Raw genomic sequence first — 12,704 nt, forward strand, 5'->3', positions numbered from 1 at the left:
AGAGTGGGTCTGGATGATGGAGGAAGGGGGAGCAGGCTGATTCTAAGGAGGTACTTTGGGAGCTCACCTGCACTCCAGCTCCCTGATTTGTGTAGCTTTGGGTCATTCGCTGGAAAAGAAGTAGAGTGGCTGGTGATCTTCACTTGCAGAGCTGGTGCTAAGAGGCTGAGCTATGAAGTTATCTCACTGGGTGGCCGTAGCTGAGTCAATCTATCTCCCTCACTGCCCCAGCCACTTCCTTGCAATATGGGGATTGTAAAAAATAATACTGACCTACCTTAAAGTGCTCTTGTAAGGATTGCAACATGATACTGTATGCGCAGTGCTTTCGAGCACTTTTAAAAACGACTAAGCTTTGCATTTCTGCTTTGGCTCGCAGGTCACACAGGACGCCTCCTCCGGGCTCTCTTGGGAACCAGTATTCTTTTTCTTCTTGCCCATTTGGTTTTCCAAATATGCCTGTACACCATCCCCAGCCTGGACCAGCTGCTGGGACACAATTGTGAGTACCTTGTTCCCTGCTGCTTCTCTTGGTATGCTGCCGTAGAGAGAGACTTAGGTCGTTTCCAGATGGTGTGGTTATTGAGCGTTCGTCCTGATTTGTTTGCACAAAGTTTGTGGTTAGGTTATATGACTGCTGGCTATTGACTGAGCATTCATTCTGATTTATTGGCAGGGAGGTTATACGTTGTCGCATCAGGCAATTGTTATCCCACAAAAAATCCGTTTTTGCAGGGGAAGTTGGTTTGTTGTGCAAGAGCACCAAATCTACTTTTAATTGCATTACCTGAATTTGTCAGAATGCAACTGAATCCTGCCTACAAAAATAGTGCGATTCTGGAAACAGACTTAGAGCAGAAATAAATGTAATGAGAGAAATGCAGATTTGGGAGCCATGTAATGGTGTGGTTGGGAGGGGGGATTTGCCAGGGATGAATGAATGGGCAGGTGTGACCACAGGTCTTTTTTTTTTTTTTTTTTATCTCTCTTGTGGGCTCCGAAATTGGACTGGATCGAGGATTGGTAAGGGGGAATCAGCAGGCTTGAGAGGGTTTTTAAAAATGTATGCATTTGATTCTCAAAAATACAGTGTGTATAAAGTCACATCGTAGCCTTGGTTAACCCTCCCTTGTACGTATCCCCTGCCTACCTGTTTGGGGCCAGGCACTTGCTGGGATAACATCATCCACTGCCCTTAAAAGGTCGAGGTACAGCAAATGTTCTGCTTTCAGCCATGCACCCAAAACATGTGCATTTTGCGCTGCAGCGGATTAGAAGAGCTACATTCCTGTCACAGCCCTCCAGCCTCTCAGGGGGGAAAGCCACCCTGCTGCCCGACTGCAGATGCTTTGATTGGTGGTGACACTTTGGTTTATAAAGCTATTTACAAGCGGTTGTAAAAACAGAGACCCAGGAAGGCCAGGCCTGACCCCGAGTGCAGCTGGAATGCAAGGCCCGTGCTCCCATGGCCCTTGTGCTTTCTTAACGTTGCTGCCTGCCAACTACATGCAGAGTGTGCTGGAGTGTGTGTGCTTGTGCGCAGGGGTGGGGTGGGGTAGGGTGGGTGTCTGGCAAACAGCTTACTTTCTCACTGCACAATGGAACTGGAGGCACCAAGGAGTGTTCCCTGTATGGAAAGCCGGCCTGGACAGCCTCTCCTCTCCTCCTCTGGATGGAACAACTCTGCCTGTCACTTGTACTGCTCAGGAAATGGAACTTCTGTCCTAGCAGAAAGTTTTGAAATTGATTGCATGTTGTGCTTTTAAAAAATGGCTCCAATTTTCGAGATGAAGCATAATGGCTGTTAAAGGTTGAGAGTGTCGTCCGTCCGTCCCAGAAATACCAAGATACGCTCTGCTTTCTTCTCTTTGTTTCTTAACTGGAAGAAGATATCTCATCTTTTTCTACCTTCTCTGCATCAGGCATGTAGACTATGTTGCCCCCAAATTACTGCTATCTTCCTGATGCTCAGCTGCACTTCACCCTCTCATAGCAGTTCCAGACAGGTAGAGCAGGCAGCAGCAGCAACAAAATCCTCAAAACGGATTATTTTTTAAAAAGCTAATACAACCTAATAAACATACTTCCACCTGACATAGTAAAGTTGTCTCCAGGTGAATGGCTCTGGGGAGAGAGTCTGGAAACTGGAGGGGTGCTGTCACAGAAAAGACCCTGTTGCCACCTGACAAATCTTCCAAGGCACCAGTAGAAGACCTATCCTGCTCTACAGTACAGCAAGGTGTAGGTGCTGAGTTCAAGTCAAGGCAGGGTAGGGTTTAGGCTTGAGGCGAGGCAGGACAGCGTGCAAAACAATTTAGAGGAGGGACTGGATATCTCTGTGGGGATTGATAACTGCAAAGAACAACATTTGTGTAGTGCTTTAGCTGCAACAGCCCTATAAGGCGGATCAGGAGTGTTGTCCCCATATCAGGAACTCTAATGGGAGGCCTCAGATTCGAGGTCTGGACAGGGCTGGACCTTGATACTTGGGGAATGGAGTCTGCAAGGTGGACTGGCCCTGCCTTGCAGCAAGAGGTTAGATGGTGTCCAGGGCTGCATTCGAGTTCTGTGTTTGTGCCCCTAGTTTTCTAAGGCTGGTGGGCTAGGTGCCCATCAGTAAAGAAGGGGCTGATTCTGAGGCAAATAAGCACTGCTTAATCCCTCTGGCCCCTTCAGAACAGCTGCCTCTGAGCTCTCATCACCTGGGGCTTATTCTGGGGCGCTGACCCCTTTTCCTGGCATGCTTCCTGCCTGGATACTCCAGACCTGATAAGGAGAAATACTTAGATGGCTTCCCCCTCACGCACACACAAATAGAATAGTGCAGGGGGCGAGGGAGAAGAGCCAGCGAGCCCAAAGTGTGTGTGCTGCCTGCCAGGTTTTGGATCTGCATGCATCACAGGTGTCGGCACTGAGCTTACTTTCTAGGAAGGCAGCCCTGCTGGAATTGGCAGAGCTTTGCTTGTGAGCAACCAAAACATGTTTAGCTTTGAAGTGATACTCAGATGTCTCTGCCTTGAAACTTTTTTCTTTTAATTTTTAAAACATTTACCAAAAAGCATGTGTGAGAGCTTCCACCCTCCCACTATGGATCTTAAGGACCTTCAGAGTCCCAGGAGTCCTCTTGCCTTCAGAAAACTCCTGGTGAGCTCTTCACCCAGTTGAGTTGAGAGCCCATCTGCAATCTCGCTTCCCCATGAATCCCTCTGTCTTTAGGTCTGTACGTAGCCTCTCTGTTCCTTCAGTGAACCAGGGTGGCTAGCCCCAGAATTAGTGCCTTTTCCTTCCTTCCACTCTGCATCCTAAGTCATTGTAGCAAAGTTTACTCGTAGCCTGGCTCTTCACTCTTTCCCCCTTACTCCTTTCCCCTCCTTGCTCCCCTCCTTGCTTGGATCCCCCTCTAAATGTGTTGCCTGCCTACCTTTATCCTCCAGCTAGTTGAGCATCTCTCCTTCTCCAGTGGGGTCACCCTGCCCAGCCTCTTCTGGTCTGCCTCTGCCACTGACTGTTGGGCTGAGCGCGTGAGTAGGGAGCTGCTGTGGCAGCCACTCCTGACATGGAAGCAGAAGAAGGAAGAAGCAGAATACAGAGATAGACAAAACAGTTTCATTTCAAAAGTATGACCAAGGCACACTGGATTATGCTCGTGCAAAAGGAAGCCTAATGCTGCAAGCAGGAAAAAGGAAAGCCAGATAGCTAGCCTTATCTCTGTACTAATCACAAGTCGCTTCTCCAAAGACCCGTCTTAAGACATGTAGTATCCAGTGATTATGCATTTCATAATCAGCTTGTGTATATTCTCAGCTTGTGTATGTGTGGAATCTAAATAATTAAGGTAAGGTAACAGCTGGTATAACATAATGGGTAGGAGAGCTTGGCTGGGAGTCCAGAGTCTGTGAGTTCAGATCCCCGCTCGTGTCTCATGGGTGTCAAGGGCCAGCTAAAGATCACCCCCATAGGGAGTGGCTCAGGGGTGACGTGCCCTGCCACCTGTGCAGCCGTGGGCAAGCGGCAGAGTCCCAAGAAGCCCAGTTGCCCCCCAGCTGGCAGTTGCGGACAAGGAAGGGGCTGGCTTGTGCAGCTGTGGCAAGCTGAGCAGGCCCTAGCCAGCTGGGGAGGACTAGCCTCAGAGGGAGGCAATGGTAAACCCCCTCTGAATACCGCTTACCATGAAAACCCTATTCATAGGGTCACCATAAGTCAGGATAGACTTGAAGGCAGTCCATTTCCATTTTTTTCAACTACCTTTTAAAAAAAATAATTGGGAAAAATTTGCTGATATTAGCAGAGTCAGTAATACTCCCTTAACTTGGGAGGAGATGCTCTCTGTCAGGAGTATTTCACAGATCCTGATGAACCATTCAGCCTGTTTGTTCCAGCAGTTCTGCATGCTGGTGGACGCTTTAAAAATAAAACAGGCCATCAGATCTATAGAACGTTCCGTTTCAACTGTTACTGCCTTTCCATTTCAGTCAACAAATCTTCATATATAGATATTATTTTGAAAGGGAACGTTGGAATCTAATTTTTGAATCAAAATGTCCTCTCACCTCTCTCCAAACCTTCTAAGGGTTAATCCAGCCTTCGCCAACCTGGTGCTCTCCAGGTGTTTAGGGCTACAACTCCGCTCCAACCAACCCAAAAGCAGCAGATATCTGAAAACTGGATTCTGTGCCAGATGCCAAAGTCTGTGGTGCTACAGCGCGATTGCAAGCAAATGGAATATACACAATTTTAAACCGATTAAAGTTTCACTTTAGGATGATTGGGTCTATTACACTCTCTGTTTTTCCCCAGGGGTATTCATGTTTATAATTTTAGTCAGTTTCCAAAGTTTGTTGTCCAATTAGGTTGTTGAGTACCAGCTAACTTCCTTACTTTTGTCAGTTGCCCTAAGTGAAGCAGTCTTGCTGGTCTGAGGGAGGTATTCTGAAGAATTCCTATACGGTGTTTGCAATCATGATTCAGAGGTGGGTCTCCTAGAAGAGTGGAGCAACATCCAATGAAACTTTCAGCTCCTCTAGGAACTTCATCCACCAGAGATGGCAACAATCACCCTGTTCTTTTTCATGTGATTGTTTGTTCCTTGCCCCGGAAAGAGGAGATCAGGAACTGCTGGTCTTTCTAGGGAGTTGTAGATTCTCTTTCGCCTAACTTCATCCTCTAATTCCCCTCTGAAATGTGGGATACTACAGTTTAAATTCAGTCCAGGAGTAGTTATCGCAGCATAAGTGATGTTAGAATCTTCAAATTGTTTTAGTTAGCAACCAACACTTATTCATTGGGGGAACTACATCAACGTAACAGCTGATAATCTCTCTGTTTTCACCTCCTTGCAGGCAGCACATGGGAAATTCTTGCCCAGCATATTGGAGTCACAAGGTAAGGGTAAAGAGGAGGGAGGTGGTGGCTGGATGAGTGCTAATCCTCTTAGAGCTGCATCCCATTGGCAGGCTACTGTGGCACTGGCTGTTTGGGGGTGGGGGAGGGTGAGACTCAATACAGAACCATATTTTTAGGCAGCTGGGAAGTCATAGGGAAGAGGGCATTTGAAGCTCAATGTTGTTTTCTAGCCCAGAGATAGCCAGCGTGGTGCCATCCAGATGTTGCTGGACTGCAGCTGCCGTCATACCTGGCCACTGGTCATACTTGCTGGGGCTGATGGGAACTGAAGTCCAACAACAACATCTGGAGGTCACCATGATGGCTGTCCCTGTGCCCTTCAAACCATTAATCCTTAGGGCAGGAATGGGCAACCTGTGATTCTCCAGGCTTTGCTGACTGGGGCTGATGGGCATTGTGAGTCCCAACAACATCTAGAGGGCCACAGTTTCCCCTTCTCTGGCCTTGGGCCTTGGAAAGCAATTTGTGGTCCCAGCGTCAGAAGAGCAGTGTTTGATTTTGCTCCAAGTCCCCTTGGCTGTTGGCACAGGCAGAAGCCTGGCCTGGCTGATACGTATGAGGCTGCCTCAACCACTGTGGTATGTCCCCCACTTTAACTTCCAGGCTGCACTTGAACGACATCCCCAACTCGGTGCGCCTGGTGGCCCCGGACTTTGGGATCCTGCTGGTCTCTGCCATCTGCCTTGGCGTCTGCAGCCGCCTGAAGCCAACGAGTGACCCGATAGACTGGAGCAGAAGGCCAGAACAGGTGAGGGGCTGTTAACTGTTGCAGTACGTACAGCATATTTCCTGTTGCAGCTTAGTATGCTGCAGTAGGGGAGGATGAAAAGAAAGAGTGACGTTGCGCACGTGCGTCCTGCTTACATGGTTCCCATAATGGGCATCTGGTTGGCTACTGTGAGAACAGGATGCTGGACTAGATGGGCCTTTGGCCTGACCCAGCAGTCAGGCTCTTCTGATGTTCTTAGGGAAAGTCCAGGCTATGCCTGGCCAGATTTCCTTCCCATTTGTTAAGTGTGCTTTTCCTTTTCCTTTCTTTGCTCTGGTTTGCTGCTTGAGGTGCAGGACAAGATGGTGCTGCCACCCTCCAGACTGGCTTGCGTGCTCCGGGGCAGCCTAATGTGGCAGACACAGTTCTGTCCTCCAACACCTGATCATAGTTGGCTGCCTCACTCTCCCTAACAGTAGGGACGGCCTTGTGGGATACAACACACATTTTCTTTCTTTTGGGCCCACCCATGTTCAGTCTTGCTAGAGTAACTGGACTGTCTCTTGGAATTAATGCTTGTAATTTATGCTACACTCCTCTTTCCCCAAAACAGCTTACGGTAAAATAGGATAAAATATATGAAAAATAGTAAAGCTAGAAGTATTCTTGTTCCAGGCCTTTAGAAAAAAATAGTGATGGCTGGTGTGCGTTGGGACTGATAGGGTAGAAGGCAGGGAAGCCACCAGCAGGTGGAGCCAGAGCAAACTAGTTCTGGTTTTGTCCCCATTCTCCTCCCTGCTGAGTTCTACAAAGGCAACACTGAGACTAAGTTGACAGCCAGTGTCATCCCCTTATGGTAATGCAGGTGATTGACCTCTGCTATGTACTTGCTTGGGTGGCTTTGGACTAGGGGTGTAGTTGTCCAGGGTCTCAGGGGGTCTTAGACCCCTTACTTTTTTGGGAACCAGGTCCCAGTAGGGTCCCTATGTCTCCAGTGTCCTATGAGCCAATCAACATGAAAGAGGAGTGTGTAAGCCACTGAGAAGAGTCTTCCAACTTGCTTCCTTGTTGCTTCCTGCTGATTGGAGCCATTCAGAGTGAAAGGAGTGAATCCGGATGATAGCATCCTATCTACATCATCAAGCAGTTTGGTAGCAGCAGGAGATAAACATGTAGATACTGAATTCAGTAATTCAAGTAATATCTCTGACAGTGGGAAGGGACAGTCAAATGATGACAGTGATAGAGAAGTAGAAAGTGATATTCAAACCCTACCAGAATATTCTATAATCTTAGAAGGGGGTGCGGCTATGACTATTTTGAAGGGACCTTGTACTTCTGAATTTGCCACTACACCACTGCTGTGGACATTACCATTGGGTCCCTTCAGACTGGTGTTTTGGGGTTTTTTTGGAGGAGTATTCTGTAACTTGTCGTTGATACAATAATAGAGCATTAGTGGTAGATTTACAATGAGACATCCACACGTTGTCTTGTCTTGTTGCCATCTGGAAGGGCATTTTTGTGCTATAGCCCAACATAAGCAGGACAACAACAAAACCCCCACGTGATTTGTGTATAAAAAGTTACAAGATTTCAGTAGAAAGTGGCATGACAGTCCCTGTTTGGAAATGAAGCGGTATGCCTGCCCTGAAAGTGTTGCAGGTGCAAACAGCATTGAAAATGGGGTCACGTATAATTGTCCTGACACCATCATCATGAGCACAAACCATCATGAATGCAGAATGAAAAAGGATGTCTGGAGGGGGTCCGCTATGTCTCAGGCCTCTGCTTTCCATTTGTAAAATGGGAACAGAAGCAACTTACCTCACCAGCTTATTGCCTGTTAGAACTGGAATATTAATTCTCCCTCATTAGAGGCCTTCAAGCAGATGTTTGGCAGCCAAGTTAGGGATGCTTCTCTGCAATTTCTGCACTGGGTTGGATTAGAAGACCTACAACAGAGGCAGGGGAAGGCCCAGGGTGTGAATGTGGCCCTCTAGGCCTCTCTGTCCGGCCCTTGGGACTCTCCTCAGGCCCTTCCCCTCCCCAGCCCTCCTCCCCCTTAGTGCATTTGCTTGGCTGGAATGAGCCCTTGAACCGTGAAAATTCCTCTTGCTTGCCCAAATGAAAAGAGGTATGCAGAGAATGTGTGTAAAAACCTGGGACTTGTGCATGATCGGCATGTGGGTTATTGTACAAAGGTTTTACTCTGCTTTTGCATATTTTTATTAAGATCCACATAGATTATATTGTATTCCATTTTAGTCATTTTAGTATTTGTTAAGAATAACCATTTTTCTCTTTTAAGGAGCAAGGCATGATTGTGCTAAGAAAAATTCAGCATTCTAAGTTTGTTCATGTTGTAGTTTATTTATTTAACATCTATTTCTGCTACTTTGTCTTACTTTTATATTGTTAAATGTTGTTTCGTAATGGTTGAATGACTAGAAACGAATACAGTTCTGATCTGTACAAAAATGAGTGTCTCATCTGTTGCCCTGCCCACTTTTGCCTTGGGCTACGCCCACCTCTAGTATGTGGCCCCTGAATAGATTGCATACAAAGGGATGTGGCCCTTGGGCAGAAGAAAGATTCAAAAGGTTCCCTACCCCTGGCCCACAAGACCCACTTAAACTCTATGGTTCTGTGACTAGATAGGCCTTTTGGCTCTTTATTTTCTCATGAGCATGATTCCCTCTCTTGCCAGCATTCACCACTTCTCTGCTTCTCCTCCCCCTGCACCCCCAATTAGCTCCAGAGGAGAGAGATAGAGAGAGAGAAACACTTTCCTGGCATCTCAGAGTGTGACTCACCAACCTCCAAGGCAGGTTTCCCACATCCGCCCCAGTGGATGAGTGACTTTTGCCGTTCCCATGTTGCCGTAGAGACTCCCTAACAAACACCATGGCTTTAACAGAGGCCTTGCTATGCAGGGCTGGTGTGAGATCTCTGAGGGATAGTTTCAGCAGCCCAGTCCAGCAAGTTGCCACCTGCTGTCTGGCACCTCTTGCAGTTTGGCACATACTTGGTTCTGTCTGAGCCCCAGGGGCATCCCAGGCCTTGGAGGTCACATTAAAGACAGGCAAGGCAAGGGTTAGGCGTGTGTGTTTCTCTGTGGAAATCTGGTGAGCCATAGAGTTGGACAAGAGAGTATCAATGATGTAAGGTTTTTCTCAGTGATGGTTCAATGAAAGGCTTTTGCAGAAGAGGAGGGGACTCACATCAGAAGTGTAGAGAAGATGGGATCAAGCAAAGGAAGTTTAGCAGCACTTAGGATGGACAGGACACAGGAAGAGTGGGAGTAAATCAGAAGCAGGCAAGGGCCGTATTTCCTTTTGGGCATCCTTCCAGTGGCCACATGCCAAGTGGTGGGTGACATCAGAGGCAAACAATGGAGCAATGGATGTAAATGTTACCTTTGTATAGTACGCTAATTCCTACACACACCCCTATCTGTCCTGCATTCAGACAAGCCAGAGTTGTCGTCATCAGAGTTCAGAGGCATATTCTAGCCAAGCAGAGTTCAGGAGCATTCAACTAGGCCTGCCTGGCCTCCCCATTTGGCATGTGAGGCTGTTTGGGGCAAGTCTCACCCACCTGCTCTACACCTGATGTCATACATGATGTCAGGTGTGGGATGGGTAAGGGTGGCGCTTCAATGGAACAATCAGGAGTTTAGTGAGCTCCTGATTGTTCCTGGAACAAGGCGTGCTCCCAACTGCCCATCAGCTGCCCATCTTTCACACTCCCCAACTTCAAGTTGCCACTCTGAATACAAGATAGGGCTCCTGTGTTGTCTTCAGAGTTTAAAATGTCTTAGTTATTTGTTGAGGTTTATAGACCACTAATACAACAGTTTCAAAATGGTGCACAACATGTTTAAAAACAAATTATGGAAAAAATGTAATCAACAAGAAGTAAGAATACAAATCAAATCTGTCCAGACCTGCAAAACTGAATGCCAGGCTGCATTGCTATTCCCCCAAAGGCTCGCCTAAAAAAGAACTTTTTAAATATGTGCTGGAAGCCACAAACCTTTGGCGCATGCCGTGCGTCTGTATTGATTTTCTTTTATAGTACAGCTGCCATTGCACCAAATCAGGAGTGGGGAAACGTTGGGCCTCCAGATGTTGCTGAACTGCAGCTCCCATCAGCCCCACCAAGCATGGCCATAGTTCAGCAACATCTGAAAGGCTAAACTTCCCCACAACTGCACTAAATGTTCTTTTCTGAGTGACCGCCAAGCAGACCTTGGGAGCATGTGGCCCCACCGGGGGGCCCTCTTCAGATGACCTCAGTGACCAGGAAGGTTGATAAGGGAGAAGGCAATCTCTCAAATCTCAGGAAAAGAAGTCGCAGGAGCTTGGCAAATTATGTTTACTTTGCCCAAAAGAGCTTCTTGAGCGGAAGAGACCACACTACATACTCCAGGGATCACCAGCACGGCGCCTATGGGCACACATGCGGCCACTGAGACCCTCCCTGGCACCTGCCGGGTTCCTTCCCCTGCTGAAATTAGGCTTGAAAGAAACAGAGGCATTCTCTTGCAGCCAACAGAACATGTTGCAGTGTGTGCTTGACTGCAGGGTGTATGTGGTGCCCACAACAGTTGTTTGGTTTGCAAATGTGCCCATGGGCACAAAAAGGTAGCTGACCCCCCACATGCATGCACACATACAGAGGCCTGCAATGGAACATAGGAACATGGCTGAAGTTGAATCAGACCATTAGTCCATCTAGCTCAGTACTGTCTGCACCGATTGGCAGCAGCTCTCCAGGGTTTCAGATGGGGGATATTCCCAGCCCTACCCGCTGGGCGGAAGGGCAGGATATAAATATGATGATGATGATGATGATACCTGGACTGAGTTTTCTCAGACAGAATTTTCATTAATGGCTGTTCTTATGCGATTCACCCAACTATCAGAGAGTTGCCTCTTATATTGTTATCTTCTTATTGTCCATTATTCCCCTGCTGTTCTGAGTCATTTCGGCCATGGCTGACCATGGAAAGGCAGCATGCAAATAAAACAAGGATGATGTTTGTGAAACTCCCAGTTCTGCTTTTGAATCAGCTGCTCTTAAAGCCGCTTCCTCTGCACTGTACATGCCTAGCCCTCTTATAGAAGGAGATGCATGCAAGCGAGAGAGCGAAAGAGCCCCTAGTAGCACCAGGTAAGGGTTTTCCAGCAAAGGTGTGCAAACGAAGTGAATTGTGGCTGAGGAGAGAAAACGGTTCCTTTGGGAGGAAGGGTGGGATATACATAATAATAGTAATAGTAATAGTAATAGTAATAGTAATAATAGGCAGGCTGGGCTAAATTGTTCAACAGCAGCTGTTTTCCTTTGCTAGGGACTATGTGTAGGTAATTAACACACAGGCATCTGCCTCCGAGCATATGCAGAGTGCATTCTCACCACTAGCTTGCATACATCTGGGCTTGGAGGAGACATAGCTTCCAGCTAGTCTTAATTCCCCACCTCTTTGTATGGACAGGGAACATGGCTGGGGTCGCAGGCTGGGCCTCTCACCAGCTCCCTCCTGCTATGGGGCTTAGGAAATCCCAGTATGGGAAGGGTATTCCCCCCTCCCCTCTCCTCTCTCGATCCCTTCTCTCTGTCCTTGCTCACTGAGCAAATCCAAGCTAAAGCTGGAAACTCTGAAGTCAGGCAGCCTGTTGCACGGCCCTTTCCACTGGATTCTCCGAGGGGATGGGGGTGGGGAATTCTCTGCTTTGTACATTTTTGGCGCAATTGATCTGGGCCGGACTTGGGGCCTGTGGCCAAAGCGCGCCCAGCGTAGAGGAGGTGGAGCCAAGTACCTTTTTTTTTGGAAGCCACATCAGGCTGGAAAATCGCTTGGGCGTTGGGAACCCCAGCTGGGCAGCCAAGGAAAACAGGCCTTTTGTGGAATGCGCTTTCAAAAGCGGCTAATGAAATAAGCAAGGCCAGGTGCTGGGTCAAGGGGCAGGCAGGAGGCTTGGTGGGCGGGGAAAGGCCCTTGTTTTTTCAGCAAAGAGCTCTGGTTGCTGGGCACATCTCTCTCGGGAACATCTTGGACTGCCCAAGCCATCCTTCGCAGGGCTGGAAAGAAACGCACGTACGCTCATTCCCCCAAACTGTATAGACTCGTGTAACTTGGTGACAGGTCGTGTGCTGCTAACCCCAGTGGCTTATTTGTTGGTTTAAATGCTTTTCTATAGCAGAAGTTAAAAAATAGCCGGTCAATTTAAAACAGCAGCAACATTAGAACAGCCAGCTGGGTGGGCTGGGCAGAGGGTGGCACACCGAATAGCAGCCGCCAAAAAGAAACTCAAATGCAATCCTATGCACACTTACCCAGGAGTAAGGATCAATGAATTCAGTGGGGCTTCCTTCTGAGTGCACATGCATTGGATTGTGCTGTCATATCAGCCAGTTAAATCTGGCACAAGGGCTTTCTTTTAATAAAAACAACACGTGCTCTGGCTGCTGATCAGAAGGCAAGGAGTAAAGCAGGCTTACAGACCCCTCTGAGGAGGACTTCCCCCAATCCCACAGCCTCCTTCACAGCTACTGGGGATGTTACCATTATTACAGCGGGAGATTA

The 12,704-nt window shown here is 47.9% G+C and overlaps 1 protein-coding gene across 8 annotated transcripts in view; it reads left to right on the forward strand.

Annotated features, from left to right (window-relative positions):
- The window catches only part of PIEZO1 (piezo type mechanosensitive ion channel component 1 (Er blood group)), a 147,783-nt gene that overhangs the window by 65,152 nt on the left and 69,927 nt on the right, over positions 1-12,704 (forward strand). For 7 of the 8 annotated variants that reach the window (XM_061594542.1, XM_061594544.1, XM_061594546.1 and 4 more), the window contains exons 3-5: positions 380-502; positions 5,340-5,382; positions 6,007-6,151. In XM_061594542.1, the coding sequence (XP_061450526.1) occupies positions 380-502; positions 5,340-5,382; positions 6,007-6,151 (311 nt within the window). Of the gene's footprint in view, positions 1-379; positions 503-5,339; positions 5,383-6,006; positions 6,152-12,017; positions 12,216-12,704 lie in introns of those variants that run through there. The other variant, XM_061594549.1, reaches the window with a different exon arrangement.

The sequence above is a fragment of the Rhineura floridana genome, chromosome 13 (assembly GCF_030035675.1).
Source record: "Rhineura floridana isolate rRhiFlo1 chromosome 13, rRhiFlo1.hap2, whole genome shotgun sequence".
NCBI classification, from domain to species: domain Eukaryota; kingdom Metazoa; phylum Chordata; class Lepidosauria; order Squamata; family Rhineuridae; genus Rhineura; species Rhineura floridana.